This window comes from Macaca nemestrina, chromosome 2, assembly GCF_043159975.1.
Source record: "Macaca nemestrina isolate mMacNem1 chromosome 2, mMacNem.hap1, whole genome shotgun sequence".
NCBI classification, from domain to species: Eukaryota; Metazoa; Chordata; class Mammalia; order Primates; family Cercopithecidae; genus Macaca; species Macaca nemestrina.
The window spans coordinates 124,713,175-124,734,326 of NC_092126.1; the positions used below are offsets into that span (position 1 = coordinate 124,713,175).

General features: G+C 38.9%; 1 protein-coding gene across 31 annotated transcripts in view; it reads right to left on the reverse strand.

Annotated features, from left to right (window-relative positions):
* Nucleotides 1-21,152, reverse strand: part of LOC105483059 (fragile histidine triad diadenosine triphosphatase) — a 1,492,666-nt gene that overhangs the window by 1,425,863 nt on the left and 45,651 nt on the right. For 18 of the 31 annotated variants that reach the window (XR_011620120.1, XR_011620124.1, XR_011620122.1 and 15 more), the window contains one exon: nucleotides 7-76. The exons of the other annotated variants lie outside the window; for them this stretch is intronic. Coding sequence is in view for 13 of the 18 variants with exons in the window: in XM_071092017.1 (XP_070948118.1) it covers nucleotides 7-8 (2 nt within the window). In the remaining 5 variants the exon portion in view is untranslated. The remainder of the gene's footprint in view (nucleotides 1-6; nucleotides 77-21,152) is intronic. 31 annotated transcript variants of the gene reach the window in all.

Here is a 21,152-nt window from a genome sequence, read left to right on the forward strand (position 1 = left end):
ACTCACATATTCTTCAGGGGCTGGAGAAGCCCAGAGAATGACTCCAGACAGGGTGGTCAAAGGTCCACTTCTCACTCTTCAGAAAAAAAACACAAATAAGCATACCTTGATATAGAAAATCTAATGTGAAAATCCAGTAAGTGGAAACATGAGCTGACAGAATGGATGATTTAGAAATGGATTATCTACTTTAACATGAAAATTTGATACAGGATTTTTCTTGAGCACTTTCCTAATACAAATACATTTTACATTTATATCCCTACTAAATTTAATTTATATCTATATAAATTATATAACTTTTATATCTTTTATATTTAAATATAATTTATATTTAAGTTAATTAAATATAATTTATATATTTAATATAAATATAAAAGTCGGATGCCATTTATAAAAATTCAATTAATAACAAAATGAAACAGCTACTGCCAAAAACCTGCATACAGAGACATTAAAAGAAATATGGGGCTGGGTGCTGTGGCTCATGCCTATAATCCCAGCACTTAGGGAGGCTAAGGCAGGCAGATCAATTGAGATCAGGAGTTCGAGACCAGCATGGCCACATGGCAAAACTTCTCTACTAAAAATACAAAAATTAGCCGGGCATGTGCCTGTAGTCCCAGCTACTTGGGAGGCTGAGGCAGGAGAATCACTTGAACCTAGGAGGCAGAGGTTGCAGTGAGCTGAGATTGCACCACTGCACTCCAGCCTGGGCAGCAGAGTGAAACTGTGTCTCAAAAAAAAAAAAAAAAAAAAGAAAAGAAAAAGAAGAAAAGAAAAGAGAAAAGGGAAAAGGGAAAAGGGGAGGGAAGGGAAGAAGGCACCAAGAAGTAGAAAGGAACAGGGAGAAGGAAAACAGTTATTCAACGTTTTTGGAGGCCCAAGCACAGAGTTTTGGCATAATTTATTTAGTCCATAAAACAACTTTGTATTTTAGGGATCATCCACATGTTACAACAAAGGAAACCCAGTTTTAGTGCGGTGAGCTTATTTGTCCAAGATCTCTCAGCTGGTAAGTGACAAAACCACAACATAAAAATCTGATCTACATCCAGCAACTGTATCCCACCCATTCTATAAAGCAAGAGTCGGCACACCACAGCCCACAGGGCCAGATTTGGACAGCGGCCTCCTGATACCCCCACAAATTAAGAATGATTTTTACATTTTAAAAGCATTGAAAAAATTCAAAAGAATGATGCTTCATGACACATGAAAGTTTTATAAAACTCAGATTTCCATACCAATAAATAAAATGTCATTGGTACACAGCCATGTTTACCTACAGTCTAGGGTTGCTTTCAAACTACAAGATGGTGTTGAGCAGTTGTGAAAGAATCAGTAGGGTCCCAAGGCCTAAAATACTTACTGTCTGGCCCCTTACAAAAAAAGTTTGCTAACCCCTGAGGTAGAGAAAAGGATCCATAGAAATAAAAGTAACAAACACTCTTAGAAATGTGACTTCAAAAATGAGTGACAAAAGCATGCAGAATGGCTATAAAACACACCTGAAAGAATTTAACCTAATGGCAGTTGCCTGAGGCACAACTTTCTCAATTTCACCTGAAGGTTTCATTTTTCTGGCCCTGTCTCCCGGTGAGGAAGACCTAAGTCAACCTTGTGACAGGGATTTATCACGTCTTAACTTGAGCAATGCTGCGTTCCCACCAGCACTCTCAGAATGGAGGCCACACAATGTCTCCATTCCTGCATTCATTGGCTCAATTCGGTTTCTGAACAATGCGAATTTAGTTCCAGGCATGGTTTCAAGCCGTTTTTGTTGATTTCCCACTATACTGTCTTCTCTAAATATTTTCTGGTTCAAGCGCACATGCTCAATTATGAAAATGAATTCTTACAAACAGCCTGATCTGGGCGGATACTAAACACACACCATGAAGCTCAAACTTTCCAGTACAGGGAAAGGTATTTCTTTTTCTTTTCCATCTTCAGGCTACAAGGTTGAAAGCCAGAAGCTATGTATTATAAAATGTCCCTAGTTTTTCCCATGGTTTGTAGCACACGTACGTTGATCTCTATGTCTTTGCCATTTACTTGTGTGTGGTCATCCCCAATTAGTGGGTCATTTTGTACTTTTCAAAGGTAAATTCTAAGTCGATACTTAGGGCATACACCTAAGTCAAAGATGGCCTCCACCATGAAGGAAAAAAATTACTACATTTCAACGAAAACCTACACATCATCTATAAACACACTCTTTCCAGCTGTCTGACTCTAGTCTTGTACAATGTCTTTGAGCTATTTTGCACCACTTTGTAAGTTACAGATAACTGATAGATACATATAAATTCTGTCTTACAGGTTGTGATTTTAATTGACTTCCTACTGTGGAAAAAACAGTTTTATCTCGATTTGCAACTCATCTTAACACTCTTTTATTCCACATAAATTTGTGCCGTTTTGACTTTTCCTTTGAGCCAGTTATAACATCTGCCTGGTTCTCTCAATCATATAAGTAAAATAAAATCTTTAGCATGTGTTCATTTTTATACCTATATGAGTCATAACTTTACCTTTTACTGAAAATTATCTTTTAACAACCCAAAAGGTTAGTAAGAATTCAGATTTATTTCAAAATCTATCTTTAAAAACTTTAAATTTTGAGTGATATTCACCTTTAATATGAATTTAGTTGGAAATTAAATTAGTTTGAATCATATAGAAAAATGAAATGTGATGAGAAGTGAACTTCTTTGTTCCCTTTTATTGCTTTTAAAATGATGCAAGGCAAAAATTGTGCAGAGGAGCAAGAAACAAATGTTAAACAAAAATTATTCTGACATGTGTTAAAATGGTGAGGAAGACTTTATTAAGGACTATTGCAATAGCAGTATTGCAACAGGGGAGAGAGATCAGGTTCAACTCCAAATGCAACAAAGATAGATAGCCAGAGATTTATAGCGAGTGTTAGAGCAGATAAGGGGTTCAGTGGGTAGAAAACTACTAAAAGGAGTAAGGGAAACCTTGCTAAAATAATTCCTAACAGGATTCTTGCTAAAGGCAGGCCAAGGACTTAGACATCAAGGGTTGGGTGAGAAACTTGATTAGACATCATGGTGATCAGCTATCACTTAACAAGATTATTGCTAAAGCCAGGCTAGAAAGAGCAAATACAGGAATGAGGTCTGGGGCCAAGGTCACTGGTTGAGAAGAGGGCTCAGAGGAGTCTAATTAAAATTTGGGCAAGGAGAAATCTTCATCATAGGTAATAGCAAATTTATAAAAGGACAATTCAATTCAATAATTCTTGTCCTCAAGGAATTTATAATCTAGTGAAAAGAGATAATTAAGTCACCACAATTTGGTCAAACTACCTTGGTTTTACTTTGCAATTAAATTTTATTCCCATATGAATCTATATGTAAATAATCTCTTTAAAGAAAAAAATGAGAAGTTAAAGTTATTTCTATCTCTATAACCTTTTTTTTTAACTTTTAAGTTCAGGGGTACATATGCAGGTTTATTACATAGGTAAACATGTATCATGAGGGTTTGTTGTACAGATTATTTCATTACCCATATGTTAAGCCTAGTACCCAATAATTATTTTTCCTGATTCTCTCCCTCCTCTCTCCCACCCTCCAATAGGCCCTAGTGTATGTTGTTCCCCTCTATGTGTCCATGTGTTCTCATCATTTTGCTCCCACTCATAAATGAGAATATGCAGCATTTGGTTTTCTGTTCCTGTGTTAGTTTGCTAAGGATAATGGCCTCCATCTCCATCCGTGTTCCTGCAAAGGACATGACCTTGTTCTTTTTTTGGCTGCATAGTATTTAATGGTGTATATGTACCACATTTTCTTTATCCAATCTATCATTGATGGGCGTTTAAGTTGATTCCATGTCTTTGCTATTGTGAATAGTGTTGCAATGAACATACGCATGCATGTGTGTTTATAATACAATGATTTCTATTCCTTCAGGTATATAGCCAAGATTTCTCCATAATCCCACTGTTATTATATACCCCCAAAAAAATCCCACTGGTATTATATACCAAAATAATACCAATGGGATTATCAGACTGTTGGGCCAAATGGTATTTCTGTCTTTAAGTCTCTGAGAAATCACTACACTATCTTCCACAATGGTTGAACTAATTTACACTCCCACCAAAGGTGTATAAACATTCTTTTTTCTCTACAACCTCACTAGCATCTGTTATTTTTTTGGCTTGTTAATAGTAGCCACTCTCACTGGTGTGAGATGGTATCTCATTGCGGTTTTGATTTGCATTTCTCTAATGATCAGTGATGTTGAGCTTTTTTGCACATGATTGTTGGCCGCATGTATGTCTTCTTTTGAAAAGTATCTGTTCAAGTCCTTTGCCCACTTTTTTTTTTTTTTTTTTTGAGAAGGAGTCTGGCTCTGTCGCCCGGGCTGGAGTGCAGTGGCCAGATCTCAGCTCACTGCAAGCTCTGCCTTCCGGGTTTACGCCATTCTCCTGCCTCAGCCTCCCGAGTAGCTGGGAACACAGACGCCCGCCACCTCGCCCGGCTAGTTTTTTTTTGTATTTTTTAGTAGAGACGGGGTTTCACCGTGTTAGCCAGGATGGTCTCGATCTCCTGACCTCGTGATCCGCCCGTCTCGGCCTCCCAAAGTGCTGGGATTACAGGCTTGAGCCACCGCGCCCGGCCTTTGCCCACTTTTTTATGGGGTTCATTTTTTCTTGTAAATTTGTTAAGTTCCTTACAGATGCTGGATATTAGACCTCTGTCAAATGCATAGTTTGCAAAAATGCTCTCCCATTCTGTAGGTTGTCTGTTTAGTCTGCTGATAGTTCCTTTTGTTATACAGAAGCTCTTTCGTTATCTCTGTAATCTTAATTTATAGACTAAAATATTAATTTGAAAATGTACCAACTAAAGTGCATCATACACCTAAATCAAGGATTTTATAAAATACGCTGAAACAGAAACTAAACATACACTATTTATTCCACTTTCACATAAGCAAAAGATATCACTACTGGCCACCAACCTCACTACTCTCAGCCTGTAAAATAGGATGATTATGGGTATTAGTGAAATCTAAACATCACCACTCACTACATTAAAACACAATGGCAACAAATTTCCACAAGTCTTTTTACTCAAGGTGTGGTGGCCCAACCCAGCAACCTGAGCATCACTTGGCACTTGTTATAAATGCAGACTCTCAGGCCCCACCTGCTGAATCTACATTGTACCAAGATCCCCAGAAAATTCTTATGCACATAAAAGTTGGAAAAACACAGATCCAGAAGTGTGTGAAAGCATAACTACTGCCAGAATTGTTAGCATATTCCCTTATTCTTCTTTTTTTTTTATGAAACTAAATGTAGTGGTTTTTCTGATAGAGATGGAGGGGGGAAAAGACATTTTGCTGTGACCAAAGTTGCCACATTTTTTGCCTAAGGGTGGACCTAAAGTTTCATGTCAATCATTTCATTTTGTGAGCAAAATCAAAGTCATGGGGAAAAAGGAGAGGGTGCAGAAAGAAGAAAATTGTGAATACACAGAATTCTATCCTTGGAAGATAGAAAATAATCTCAATTATATATATAGTATATGTCCTCAATGCAGTAATGGTTAAATAAACTATGACACAACTACACAAGAGCATATATGAAGACATCAAAAATAACAAGGTCATCTTTCAAGTACCAAGATGCAATGATCTCTAATGTCAACTTAGCTTAAAATATGCAAGGAGAAAAATGCAAGGGCAGCACAGCATATATAATGACTTATTATTCATGTAAGGAAAAGTACATAAGTGTGTATATGCATAGAACATCTCTGGAATGACACACAAGAAAGACACACAATGGTTACTGCCCAGAGGGGAGCTGAGGTACGAGGGACAGAAATGGAGGGAGACTGATATTCCACTGTGCATCTTTTAACATCTTTTGAATTATGTGATAGTATTATCCAATTAAAAAAATATTTTAATCTAAGCATTGAAGAATTCCTAAAAAGTAGATAAAATACAGTTACCAAGATAATAAAGGAACCCCTTCTTCATTTTCCCTCATAGATGGTTATATGACTATATTCAAACATTTTCTGTGAGTTACAGATCTGAGAAGTTGTATGTAAAATTCATTACACTGGAGCTTAAATTCATGTTCCTAGAATGTTCCTCACTGCCCCACACAACCCCCGAGAGCCCCCACTGATGCCAGTTCTCTCTGCAATACAAACTAAGCCTCCCACTGATGCCAGTTCTCTCTGCAATACAAACTAAGCCTCTTCCTCTCTCGGCTGTGAACACATTTGCAGGAGGCTATTGTGGTTTTCCTTAGACTGGGGTCAGAACGGCCAGCAGGGGCAGGCAGGGATCGTAAATGAGTAAAGCAGGCCGAGCCAAGACAAAGCGAGCCTTTACCCCTCCACCTGAAATGAAGCAGGGCAGCAACTATTCTGCTCCAAGGAAACACTACCATGGAGGAGACAGGACCAGATGTTGCCAGGTCTTCCCAGGGATGTCAGAAGCTGATACATTTATTTTAAATACCTCGATTTAAAAATGTTAATATTTTAAATTAATTTTTTAAAAACACTGTGCAGACCAAATACATGTGCAGCTAGATGTAACCTACAAGTTCATAACCCATCCTGTCATCTTTCCTGTATGGAACCATGAACATTTCTCTGTTTGTTGTTTTCTCATTGGAGCTGCTGAAAAGAAAAAAAAAAAAATCTCTTTTTAAAAAACTCAAACAGCTATATTTTGGAGATTTGACAATTTATTGATCTATCACTCCAAAAAGTGCTGGATAATTAATTTGATAGTAACTGTGCTTGCCTAAAAACTAAAAATAACCACACTGGATGTGTGTGCATGTTGTTTCTGAAGACCTGTGGTATTTATTATTGTTAGAATGCTGTTGATGTCTTTGGTGGTACGAAATGTGAGGCATCTCTGATGGATCACATTTCACTGTATTTCACAGAATATATGTATACAGTCCATCCAACCTCTGGGGTTTATTTGCAAAACACAGTTCTCATTTTCCAACAAGCTTTCAGTGGAAGAAAGTTTCATAGAAAAAAATACAAATTTCCTACCACTCTACTTTGTGAGAACCTAAAGAGACTGTTAGATTATAAAAAAGAAAATTGAGGGATACATTTAACACTTAAAAATGACTCTTTTAGCTGGAGGTTTGGGCACCCAGCCAGGTTAAGGAGAAGTAGCTTTATGCACACATCTTAACAGCAGTCTGAATATCCGATCTTCACTACTCTTTGCTTAAAGCCCAATACCTACTGAGCCATCCCAGCTGGCATGTCCCTTCTAACTTGTCATCCTGTTTGCTATCACTCTATGCCCTCTGCAGTACTCTGGACTTTGAATGTGAGATTGCTTTATTTAAGTGAACTGCAATTGAAAAAAGAATTATTTTGATTGAATCTTGACCTGCAGTAATTGGGAACTTATGTAAGGACCCCATAATACTCATATTAAGGTTGATGGGAGTGTGGGAGGATCCCACTACTAAAGGCTGGGCACAGAAGAGGGATAATGGAAACTGCAGGTGCTAGAAAGGTACCAACATACATCTTTCCCCTATAGTACATGGACTCAGTTTTTATGTGTGGCTATGCTTTCTATTCTGCTTAAGTAACACAAAAACTGATTAGGAAACTCAAGATCTTGTACTACAAATAAAATCTGCATCCATTGCTTATGGTCTAAAGTAAACACAACAACTGACAATTCTTACAGAGTCTCAAAACCAAAAACCACCATGATAAAACAATTATACTGCAATGCTGAGGAAAGAGACATTTAATTACAGATATAATTTATGTGAATAAGTATAATCATTTTAAATTTCTAAATAAATGGGCATGTCATTAAACATAAAGCATCAGGAAAGGATTTCAAAATCTGTATGGTCCATCTGCATTGGCAAATTTGATCTATTCAGAGTTTACTCTGGGAGGGGGGAACTAATGATTCCATCTTTATAGCCCAACTGTTGGTTAACTGCCAAATAAAAATGCTTGATTCAGCATGTATTTTCTATAAGAAAGGTATTTTTCACATGCTATAGCCAGGCCAAGCTGTGTCTTCAATTGTTGTTAAAACACTAGTATATCTTTAAATCTTTTCCACTTATTAATTTCAGCAGATTATTTGTATACATTTCTCAGGCTATTCTGATATTTCAAATACCTTGAAAATGTTGTAACTACATAAATTAAATGGGCAATTAAGATGTCACCGTGCAATTCTATGCAATACATACTTGCAATGAGATGTTTGTGAGGGTACCATTATCCAAACTGGCCTATTCATCAGCCTTTCTAGAACTTTAGAGATAGGAGTCAGTCAGCTGGGTTCCAGTCACAGTGAATGGCATGGAATGATCTTGAGGAAACCACAAAGCACATCTTCCTATGTCTGCATTTCCTCATCTGTTAAATGAAGACCCGGATCCTAACAGGACTTCTGTGAAACCCTCATGAAAGGTTAAGAAAAGAATAAAGAACATGACAAAGGTAAGGTTTACATGCTCTTATTGTGGCAGGAGGGAAAAAAAAAAGCAGAAATGCATATAAATACCTCACAGTCTGTCACACAAAACAACATTTAAAAAACAATAACAAAAAACAACAAAAATAAGCAACCAAAAATAATTAACAGTAGCTCAAGTAATTTAAACCTGTATTCTCTCCTGAAGAAATACCAGATGGGTAAAATATACTCCCAAGCCACCACAAACTCTCCTAAAATCCCTTTGTCCATTTCTGCCACTTTCAACATCCATCTTCCACCCAGATGCCAGCTTGACCACCTCCCCCATCAAAGTCACCAGACTGAGCTCTAGGAAAGTCTTCGTTAAATAGTGAACACATGACATATACCATCAACTTAGCTTGACCTTACAACGTAGGTGCTGTGGTTTGAATGATGGTGTCCCTTCCAAAATTAAATTAATTAATAATTAATTAAATTGTTGAAACTTAAGCCCCAGTGCAACAGTATTGGGAGATGTGGTCCTTGGGAAGTGATTAAGTCATGAGGGCGAGGCTCTTATGACCAGGATTAGCACCCTTATAAAAGGGCTTGAGGTCAAAAGGAGTACTCTCTTGCCCATCTGTCCCTCCTGCCATGTGAGGACATGGTGTACTTCCCTCCAGAGGATGCAGCAACAAAGCACCATCTTGGAATCAGAGAGCAGCCCTCAACAGACACCAATCCTACTGGTGTATTGTCTTGGACTTCTCAGTCTCCAGAACTCTGACAAATTTCTGCAGTTTACAAATGATCAAGTCTGTGGTATTTTGCTTATAGCAGCACAAACAGACTAAGACAACAGATAACTAATCTAAGTTCCAAAACTAGTGGGCTTTTGACATGCCTTGGAAGTAGACAGATAAAGCAGTAGCCAAGATCTTTTCTCATCTTTGCATAAGCAAATCATAATTGACAAACATTAGTATCTCAAAGCATTCAACAAAGTGGCAATAAGTAAATAGAAAAGTGATGAACATACAGAATCAAAGGGCTGATGTGGGTTTGAGGGTTCTCTGGGTTGTGGGGCATCCCATGGCCAAGGACTGAAACTCTTCCTTGAATAACTATCTCCGGAGTTTCAGCCATCGAGGCTCTTGGTGACAAGGACAATTGATATGCTTGGATCCATCAAATAACATATCAGCAATTCGTGCCCCACTGATAGAAAGTGCTGCAATCATTTTATTCCAAAGAGAGCATAAAGATTTACACCAGATGTCAAGGCTAGATGTTGTTCTGCCACCAGGAAACTTACTGTGTGAGACATACAAAAAATTAAACACCTCAGGAAATACAGCTTTCTGGAAAACATTGATACCTCTTCTTTTTATTGTTACATTTTTCTAATGAATCTTTCACTGCAACAACTTATGCAGAGAAGTTATGTATCCTGGAATTATTCCACTTTTTGATAACTATTTTTAAAGCTTTATACTTTATAAAGATTTTTTAGTCTCCCAATTCACTTAGGAATCTGCAATATCTACCTTGCGGTTAACTTGAAACTCAATTTCACAGCTAATTCCAACTAAATGTCTTCTCTAGCTTTCTAGATGTCATCTAACCAGTTATATTCTCACTAATCCAGCAGCATATTCAAAGAGACAGAGAAGAACTGGCATGATGCTGGTGAAGTTTAAACTTCAGGGTCCCTGTTGCATGGGCCCTCGGGGTGCCGAGAGTCCTTGGGAGTCCATGTTCCAGCTGGGAGGAAACATGAAGAGACATTTCTCTGTAAGCATTTGTGGCAAAGAGATCTTGAAAGAAAGGGAACCACGTGATTTAAGTGAATCATTTTGAAATAAATACTCACCTTTGCATCCAATTTTGTATTCATAATCTTTTCCTCTTTTTCTTAAAGAGGACCTCCCAAACTGTAGGAGCTTCCAACTCCACTAAACCTGAGTCTGCCTGATACAAGGGAAGGCATGTAAAAATACTTCTTAGTTTGTACTCTCCACTGCACAAGTTTTCAGTCTACAAAAAAAGCTCCTGATCTTTCAAAATACAAAATAAAGGTTGGGGAGGGGGCTGTAAAAAGTTACTTTAAATGTATATTTCTAAGAATGCTGATTTCATTATGTATTTTCCAATACCGAAATATAAAATAAAATAAAACCTGCAGAACTTCTGGCTCTTTGACATTTCTCCCCAGTGACTTAAAACTTTCAGATGAATGGGACATCTGGGTTCTGAGAAGAACGGTGTATTATTACTGCTCTCCACAATAGCAGGCCTAAGTGGATTTTTCATGTTTAGACTAGGAAACATAAAAAGCAAACCTATCTCACATGACTGATACGTTTGCCTTTAACAAAACAACCCCGGCCAAAAATTATTAGAAAACAGATCCACAGCCCCACTGGACTCTGAAGCAATGTAATTAGGTAGTCCAACACTACATTTTGTCAAAAAATTCTGACAACCTAATAACCAGATTGTCATCAGTTGACATTGAAAAATGATACCACGTTTGCTCCAGCATTAAAATACCACCACTTTCTGGGTTTTTTTTGTTGTTGTTGTTCTGTAAAAATAAAAATAAAAAATCTATCAGTGATGCATCCCATTGGTCTGGATGGTGTTTAAATGAGTCTGTGCCACTTGAAGGATGGCAGAGGAAGTTTTGTTTTCATTTAAAGTTTAAGAAAGAATTCTTCTTAGGACCACCTGCTTGATGTTAATCATGAAATCCCTATGTGTTAAGAGGGGCAATTATAAAAGGGAATGCTAATAACAATACTAACTGGCATTTATTGAGTGTTTAGATTGTGCCAGGCACTGGGTTTCATTCTCTGTATTACTGGACTCCCAACAACCTTTGGTGAGAGGTGCTACCGTTAGCCTCATTTTCAGAGGTTGAAGGGAGGCTTATCAAGGCACACCCAACAGATGCCACCTCATGTTCTTAACCTCTGCAATGTGTTGCTGAGAAGATGGTTAATTTGGATTTGATGGGGTGAGGTGGTGGGCACTGGGGGTAAGAGGTGTTCTTTTCAAGAAAACCATTACGTATGTGGCCTTCCAGAAGATAGTAATCTAGTATGTAGTTTGGTTTGTAAGCCAAATTTTATGTATAGTGTGACACTGAAGAAAAAAATGTTGTAATTATAGATTATTCACATGGTTAATGCAATTAAATAGAAAAACGTAGAAACATTAAGATAGAGCCTTAGGTTCAAATATACTCTAGCCTCCATTTAATTAGTCAATTATAAAAAATTGTCCACTAACCTGTACAAGAATAAACCTCAGGGAGTACATTTCTAAGATGACCTTTGGAACTCTGGTATCTGAAAATCTTACCATTTTATCTGTTAGGATATAAATGAGTTATCTGGTGCAAATCACTGTCAAATTTGCACATACAAATGGTGTGGCTGACAGTCATTAATAATTCAATGACACCAATTTTTTCTCCAAACACATGAAAACACTCCGGACTACTCTCAGATTCTCAGTTAGCCATGCCATGGCTAGATTTGCAAGGCACTATAAAGTTTCCAAAGTATTTTTCCACCCTGTGATTTCATTTGACATCCACGAGCCTACACTATTTCTTTTTCTTTCTTTCTTTCTTTCTTTTTTTTTTTTTTTTTGAGACGGAGTCTTGCTCTGTTGCCCAGGCTGGAGTGCAGCACTGCAATCTTGGCTCACTGCAGCCTCCACCTCCTGGGTTCAAGCAATTCTCCTGCCTCAGCCTCCTGAGTAGCTGGGACTACAGGCATGCGCCACCACGCCTGGCTAATTTTTGTATTTTTAGTAGAGATGGGGTTTCACCATGTTGGCCAGGATGGTCTTGATCTCCTGCCCTCGGGATCTGCCCACCTCGGCCTCCCAAAGTGCTGGGATTACAGGTGTGAGCCACCACGCCCAGCCAAGCCTACATTATTTCTTAAATTTAAACACAAAAAGATCATTCCAAATTTCACAAACAACGTTGAGCAAAATAGGCCACACACAAAGAAGCTCATACCATATGTTTCTATTTATTATATAAAATTAGTCCAGGCTCACATCTGTAATCCCAACACTTTGGTGGCTAAGGTGAGAGGACTGCTTGAGGACAGGGATTCAAGACCAGCCTGGGCAACATAATGAGACTCTGTCTCTTATAAAAAACAAAATTAACCAGGTGTGGTGGTGCATACCTGTGGCCCTAGATACTTAGGAGGCTAAGACGGGAGGATCACCTGAGCCCAGAAAGTCAAGGCCGCTGTGAGCTATAATTGTGCCACTGCACTCCAGTCTGGGTGACAGAGCAAGACCCTATCTAAAAAAAAAAAAAAAAAAAAAAAAAAAGACACACACACAAATTCAAAAACATGGTAAAACCAATCTCAGATGAGTCAAGATAGTGACAGCCTCAGTGGAAGCAAGCGTGGTAGTGAGTGGAAGATGGCATGAGAGGGTCATGTTCTACCTCTCATTCTAGATGCTGGTTCCTTACGCATGATGACTTTGGGAAAATTCATCAAGATGTACAACTTGGACTTACAAGTATACAAATCCTATAGCATGTTATGCTTCTACAGAAAATTGACAAAAACAACCATTCTCTCCCTTTCACAGTTTGCTAACTAGACCAAGAAGAAGATACACTGAGAAAGAGGGTGGGCAGTCTGAAAACACTGAGAAGCTTGACTTTGCAAATCATTGAGCCACTGACAGTCTTGTTAAAACCTCTTAGCGTGCCCTTCCCTCACGGTATCAATTTATATAGCAATTCACTATATTAATTCCTGTAATGAAAGTGTGAGGAGATCTGTAGTCAATCATAATTGTGCCCTGCAAATTTCAGAAAATGTTTGCTGGGATGTAAGCCTCTGATGGCTGGCTCAGCAAGTGATTTAGAGCGATGTGGTGAACTTTCATAATAACAGCTCATTAACAATTGCGTTTAAAATGTAAACACTTGATACATTTTTAGAAACACCAGTACTGATTAGGTTTATTTCACTTTACAGGAAGTCAGAAGATAATATGCTAAATAGATTTTCCTTTTTTCCCTCTCAACAATATATTAAATAATAGTAGGTTAGACCTAGTTTTGTTTTCAGTTTCCATAAATGAGAAATGTGAAGACCATGGGGGTTCCAACTCAGTTCCTCTTCTCCAGTTCCGCGTTTAGGGAGCACAGACTTGAAATGCATTTTGCGTGTCTTCCAAGACTAAATTCTGAGGTTATGTTTGTGCAGTTGTCTGAATAAAACTGATGCTACTTCAAAAAATAAGTTGATTCGGTCACAGAAAAGTACCAAGCAAAGTATTAATTGATTTAATTGCCCTGCTTTTATTTAAAGCTAGATAAGAACTATGGGGGAGGGACCTTATCAAGGATGTTAACAGCTATATATATATGCCCAGCACCTAGCCAAATTATAGAAAGAGCATGGGAACTGCTTAACGATTTGCTTTACCAGTCAATCTTGATGTGGAGTGGGGGACAGTTAATGATAGTTATCATTTTAGGCCTGAGTTCCTTTAAATTATCAATTTAATATTTTTATTAAATATATGCATTTCAAATACATTTATCTCCATTGTTTTTTCCACTAAAAAATAAAGACAAGGAATTTAAATGTTTGGATTATTTTCCCTCACTCATACCAAATACAAGGAAAGTAAACATTCTGAAGTTAAAGTAATATTCTTAGCTTGACAAATCATATACTGGGGACATAGAAAGCTAAATTATCTGAAGGCAATTAATTGTTCTTTGTCAACGGAAAGAAGAATTTAGCTCCCAAACTGGATAAAATCCCAGCCAAGTAATGATCAATAATGGCAAAAATAGTAACATTATTTTTTTCCTGTCTCTGGATTATCAACAGTCAAGAGGCTATAGCAAATAAATATACAAATATATACTGCGAAAACATCAATATTTGCATCTACAAGAAGGATGAAAAATTAACTTTGTGTAGTAATACTTCTCCACTGTATTTAGGAAAAGACAATACAACAGACCTTTAAGAACGGGTGTTCCTTCTGATACTTGAAGGAAGCACTCAAACAAATATACTGTGGAACTGGTGGGGAAAAGAACAATCATCCCAAATCACAGGGCTGAAGGGAGCCCAGGATGTCACCTGGCCTGTTATGTCCAGATTACCAACAAGTTTCATTTAATTCCAGCATCACAGGCTGCTCTTATATTCCCTGGGTTCCCTCTCCTGGCTCTGCCTAAAGACAGACCCAAAGACCAAAAAAAATCTACCATGTAGTCCAAGTCGTCTAATGCTAGCAAGCCCCTGAATCTTGCCACATAGGGCCCACTTATAATTGCAGTAATGTGTCTCTTTCCTAGCCTAATTACTATTCTCAGAGAAAAATCTCTCTTTGTTTTGACAATTTTTCCTATCCCTTAGAAAAAATGGTTCAGGAATAGATTCCGTACTATTTTTCGTACATGAAATAAATATTCTATTTATTCTATTACATTTCTGTTATATAAGTGTGTGGTTAGATGGTTGTTATTATTCTTTCTGGCTGCTGGAGATACCAAGTCTGGTTTATATCCTCTAACCAGCATTAGTCCATGGCCACATAAGCATTTAATGAGAAAGGATCCTGGGGCTACATGCTTCATAGTCATGTGAAATTGGATACTCTGAAGGGGAAATCACTTTCTCTGAAGTGTAACCATTAACTGAAAGAGAAAGCCTGATGTGGCGTGAGTCATGGGTAACATGGGTGAATCACAGTCCTGATGGGCAGGTGGCCATCTCTGAAGAGGATTTCAGAGGTGCTCTCCCCACCTTGATCAATTAAATTCTCTTCTTAAGAGACAAAACATTGTATTCCACAGTTAAAGTATGAAATGCATACATAACCGGATAAAATGACACAATTATTCCAAAAGTTATTTACATACTCCTTTCATGATTTGTATAATATCTATGAGCCAATGTTCTATATTAATACAACATTTCTCTTTAAATCAACTCAATTTTGCCAGTCTAAATTGACTTTTTGAAGAAGGCAATTTTATATCCCCACTGTAAATATCCAGTGTCACTGGTATACATATTGTACACAGCCAATATCACTTGCCATAAATAGAAGGAAACTGAAAAGATTTCATGTGACTAACCAAAAATGTATTCATTCATCTCATCTCACGTACCACATGGAATACTGTAACAAACTGGTTTAAATTAATACTAGAGAGTAAATGAATGACAGAATTCTCAACACCAAAAGAGGTAGGCAAGGCCCTGAGAACCTGAAGCAGCATGTATTCAGGATAGGGGGTAAGGGGGGTGGGGTTGGATGTCACAAGCTATGAGAAGCGAGGGTACAAAAGAGCAGACAGCAGCCCACTTCATGATTATTTATATCTGGGGCTGTCCCTGAATATGTCATAGAGGAAGTCCTCTGTACTGTTTGATTTGAAGGCCCTTCTACTTCTACGCACCATCTCTTTTAGACATCCACATCTGAGCTCACAAATTATCCATCACAAAGAAATCACAAGCTGTTAATAGGTCTCTTCATTGTGGCTGACAGTGCAAACCAAATGCCAGTCCCTGTGCTGAGATACAGATATCTGGAATACTAACTGGGATTCCCAGTGTGGGGAGACACAGTACCTAGAGGTCACTCCAAGGACTCCTGGAACATGCTCCTGAATTCTGTTGCTTCTTGCCATACTTGCCACATAGTGCTGTTATGCTCTAGCTCTCTCTGGGTATCCTTCTCTCCAATCAGATTCTCAATTCTCTCATCATCTTTCTACTGCTCTTAACACCTGGATCTCAGCAAAACAAGTGCCCAATTTACAGAAAAAGTGAGTAAGTGAATCTGAATGCATCAACCACAAGTGAATGAATGAATGAATGAATGAATGAATGAATGAATGAAAACAGATCAGCTTTGCAGAAAGAAGCACCTGCTTGCCTAAGGTATGCCCCCAAATTATCCCAACCTCATCTAAAGTTACCAAGGAACACAGCACAAATCCATTAGCATCCTGCTGCCTTTTCAGAGAAATGACAGGTTCTTCTCCCCTTGCCTGGTCAAAAGATTTGTTGCACTCTGTGTCTTAAAATGCCTCCTTGTTACAAACTGTGCAATCTTGGTCAACTTACCTAATGTCTCTGAACATCTGTTCCCTTACTCATTAAATACTGAAGAACAACATCTGCCCCATGAGTTGTGATAAAGATTAAATGAGAGATTTAAAGAAAAGTGACTATAGTGTATCAAAAGCCAAAAGCCAGCTACATTTTTGGACCAGATCACAATGCCATGATAAATACCAGTGGAATAGTGGTCCACAGTGTCACATCACATGCTTTCATTCTGCTGGCCTCATAACTTCCCTGTTTGCCAGTATCAGGGTTTTTCATGTTTACAAAGAAAATGGAGCAGGTTAGCAGGTCTCAGTGGCATTAATGGGCAAAGCATCGTGGGCAACTGTTGGTCATAAATGCACCATTTCAAATGTATCCTGGGTTGATGATGACCACAATTCACTCCCATTTTGAAGGGCCCTCCATTTTTACTTCTTTCTCAGTCTGAATCTCCTATACTTGTAATACTGACAGAGCTTCCCTCATTTCTAAATCAGAAAGATGAGCACCTGCAGCCACAGGAAGGGAAATCTGGGACCTGATGCCTATAATATCTTTCAGACAGAGAATATTCCCCCAGTGCCTCTACCCAGGAGATGGTAAACTACTCTGACATCTCAGCTGTTGCCCCTCCAAGCAGATTCACACACCTCTCGGCTAACACCCCCTTTGGGCAGTCATCTACTCATGTTTACAGTTATTCATTATGACTGGCTATACACACACAGTGCCTTTGGTGTCAAACTGAATGGCCCCTTAGACCCCCATTCCAAGACAGCTGGAAGATACAGACATACATTAAATAAGACACAGGCAGGAAAACTGCATTGACTTCCTTGAGATGGGGAGGCTGAAGCCAACCAAAGCTGACCTGCTAGAGAGTCCTCCAGAGCTCCAGTGTGAGATGACTCACAGCAAGGAGCATGGGATCAAAACTTTGAGGTGCTTCAGGGTCAGAAAGTTTTCCACAACAGCTTCTGTGGATGTCTGTGAACAAATATGCCAGCAAGGAAAAAGATCAACTATTTTGCAGGCGAATCATCTTGAACCAGAAGGGCCAGCATGCATTCTAAGTGCCAGGGCAAGTTCCCAACCCTCTGAGCTAGTGCACATCTACTGTGATTCCACCCATCTCTCCGTGGAATAATCCATCCAATAACACACAAGTGGAGAAGTGCCCTTTTCCATCTACGATCATCTAAATGTAGAGTCATGGGAGAAGGTGAGAGGCAGTGACCTCAAGAGGTGGCCTCTAGACCACAGAATCCACTTTAATGAACACCCTGTGTTTAAACAAGGGATTTCGCATTTCCTCAAAAGGCCGTTAGACACATTCACATAATTGGGAGTGAATCTAAGAACTCTAGAAAGAACAGCACATTTCCCCACTGACACAGCTGTATTGAAAAATCAACCTGTGGCTCTAAGGGAAATGAGAAAACACAACTGGTGATTCCTAGCTTGGCATCCAATCTTCATTTTTGTGATCCCTCAATTCTCAGTTCAAGTATAAATAGACTTTTTTTTCCCCCTGAAGTAGGAAAAGGATTAAGTAGGCAGGACATTTTCTAAGTTCTGTGTAGCATATGTTCATAAGCTTTCCTTTTGTAGCATTTATGGATTCATTCTGGATAGGGTTAAGCTGGAGCAAAGCAATTTGGCATGCTTGCAATTTGCTTTATCGGGAGAAGCAAGCACAGACTGCAGAGGCCACCTCAACCTGAGCGCAAAGAAGCTTCCCAGAACCCTGAGGGAGACATTGATTATTTTCCTTACAGGGATGCTCAAGCTGAGCCATCCTCCTTGCAGAATAGTCAATGAGCTTCATTCAAATTATCCTCAGGAAAGCAGTGGCCAAACAGACACAAGTGATCATTATCATATGAACTTAATTTCTGACCAAATTCCACAATCACACTGCTCTTCCTGAAGTCAGTCAGGCAGTATCTATACTGCTACACAAACCTCAGGGTCAGCATTCCAATCCATTCCAGCCTCAGGATCCCATTCAGCAGCAGAGGTGCTTTCCAAATCTGTACATTCACTTCGGTACCTTCTATCCACATGACAGAATACAGTGCAGCAGGAGATGAGGATGCAGGAGGAGAATTCTTAATGCTCACAATATAACGTTGAATGGAAAAAGCAGTGTGTGCTATCTTCTTAAAAAACATGCCTACATAAAGAACTAACTGGGAAAAACGCACCCAGAAATGTCACATGGAGTCATCTCTTGGCAGTAGGATTATAAGCAATTTCTAATTTCTTCTCTTTCTCTGAACTGATTTCCAAATATTCTAAAATGCAAATGCATTACTTTTATAATAGTAATACAGTAATTCTAAAGTGATTTAAATATATAGACTGTGATTCTCAAAATGCAGAAGTTAAAGAAAAACATAAAGACATAGACTGAACCTTATAAAAAAAGATGTTTATCCACAAAACAAAGAAGCATTTTCATTAAAACAATATAATTAACCTGCACCATTAGAAAAGAACTACATCATATTTCACATTCAATTTTGTTATTATCACCATCACTACTTCTTAAGCATCTGCTATACACAATGCCCTGTAGTGGGTATAAGTACTCAACTAAATAAACCAGGTGGTAACTAAGTTATTTACATCACTGGGACTCTTCCAGTGTTATTAAAGTTGAAGAACTTGAAAGGCAGCATTTATTAATAACAGGGGCACTAATCCAGCTTCCTGCCCTGTACTCCACTTACCCAGAGTCTCTCCCAGTCCTGCCAAGTAAGATAAAGTAGAATTAAGATGGCAGCTAACCAGGTAGACCTTGTGCCCTGGGCCACAGGTGACACCGCAAGGGTGGACACCTGAACTACATCCAACCACTCAGATTCTTTCCCCCAGGAAGGAGGAATACAGGAATACAGTTAGTCTCTATCACCCACTTGAATGAGGCACAGGGAGTTGCATGGTGGCCATAGCTGGCTGGATATGCAAAGAAGCCAGTCTGCAGAGAGAAGAGGTGAGAGACTATGAGGCTCCTGAGACAGTCCACTGCTCTTCAGGATGGAGAAGCTGAGAGATTATGTTTCTCCATTTACCCATTCCACTGTGGTTAGTTTTTGAGGGTCAACCATTTCCTGGGCTAAGGCTTCAGGAAGCTCACCGTCTAACCTTTTGTCAAATGAGTAAGCTATCCTGTGGCCTTGTAGAAGCCTCATCTTTCATCGTTTTTGTCACTGTTTTGTATTGTTTCTTGAAAACAAATTATCCCTAAGACAGAGTTGCAAGGTTCAGAACTCCGAACTCTCTTCCCCCACTCATTACAAGCTGAATCCCTCCTCTTGTCCTCCTTTCAGATCTTAACTTAAATGTCATTAACTCTGACCACTCCAAATGAGGAGGCCTGCTACATTTTGCCTCTTGATGTTTCCTAAATACGATTTACATAACTTTTAACTGTATATGCTTTGTTGGTTTACTAGTTGTGATCTGTCTCCTCCCCTAGGGCATAAAATCATCTGCCCAGCCCATGTTCCTTGTACCTCACACAGCACATTCCTAGTGTATTACAGGAGATCGATAGTATTGAATGCATCAGTCAGTCATGTAGGTGAGTGCATATTCATTCATTCAATATACAAATAATCATTGAGCACTTAAAATCTGCAAGGCTTAGTCCTTTCCTGATAAGAAACTAAGGAACTAATGATTCAAAAAGGAGATTAGGTGCATATGCAAAGACAAGAACATTGACACAGCAGATGCTGCTGAGGGCCTGTCAACCAGAAATTTCCCTCTTTCACTTTACAGGTAAAGCCTGTGCTGGTTAATTTTGTATGTCAACTCAACTGGGCGATGGGGTGCCCAAATTAAATATTACTTCTGGATGTGTCTGTGAGGGTGTCTCTGGGTGAGATTAGCATTTAAACAGAAGGCCATCATCCAGTCTGTTGAACAGAAGAAAAGGAGGAGAAAGGAGAAATTTGCCCTGTTTCTGTTTCACTGTGTGAGCTGGGATACCTGATCTCATCTTCGCCTGCCCTCAGACTGGGATTATGCCATTGGCTCCATTGGTTCTCAGGTCTTAGGACTTGGACTGAATTACACCACCAGCTTTCCTGGGTCTCCAGCTTGCAGATAGCACATCATGGAACTTCTCAGCTTCCAGAATCACATAAGCCAAGACCTCACAATAAGTAAATAAACCAATAAATAACCTTTTGTTTCTGTTTCTCTGAAGAATCCTGACTAGCATAAGCCCCAATTTTATTAGGGTGGCCTCCCTCTACAAAGCTATGTACTCAAGGGAAGGTGAGATTATTCCAGAAAAGAAATAAAACCTGATTAGTTTGAAGCAGGGAAAGGGTAACAGCTGCTTTGATATCCCTTTAGCCCCGAGGGCAGCTGGGCAGACCCAGAGCAGCCAGAGACCCCACATCCATGCCCTATACACACACATCAGCCACCCCAGCTGTGAGCAGCCTCTTCTGATTGCTTAACATGTTGGCCAAATTGTATTTTCCACGTGCGCCATAACAAGAACAAAGTCGGGAAGCA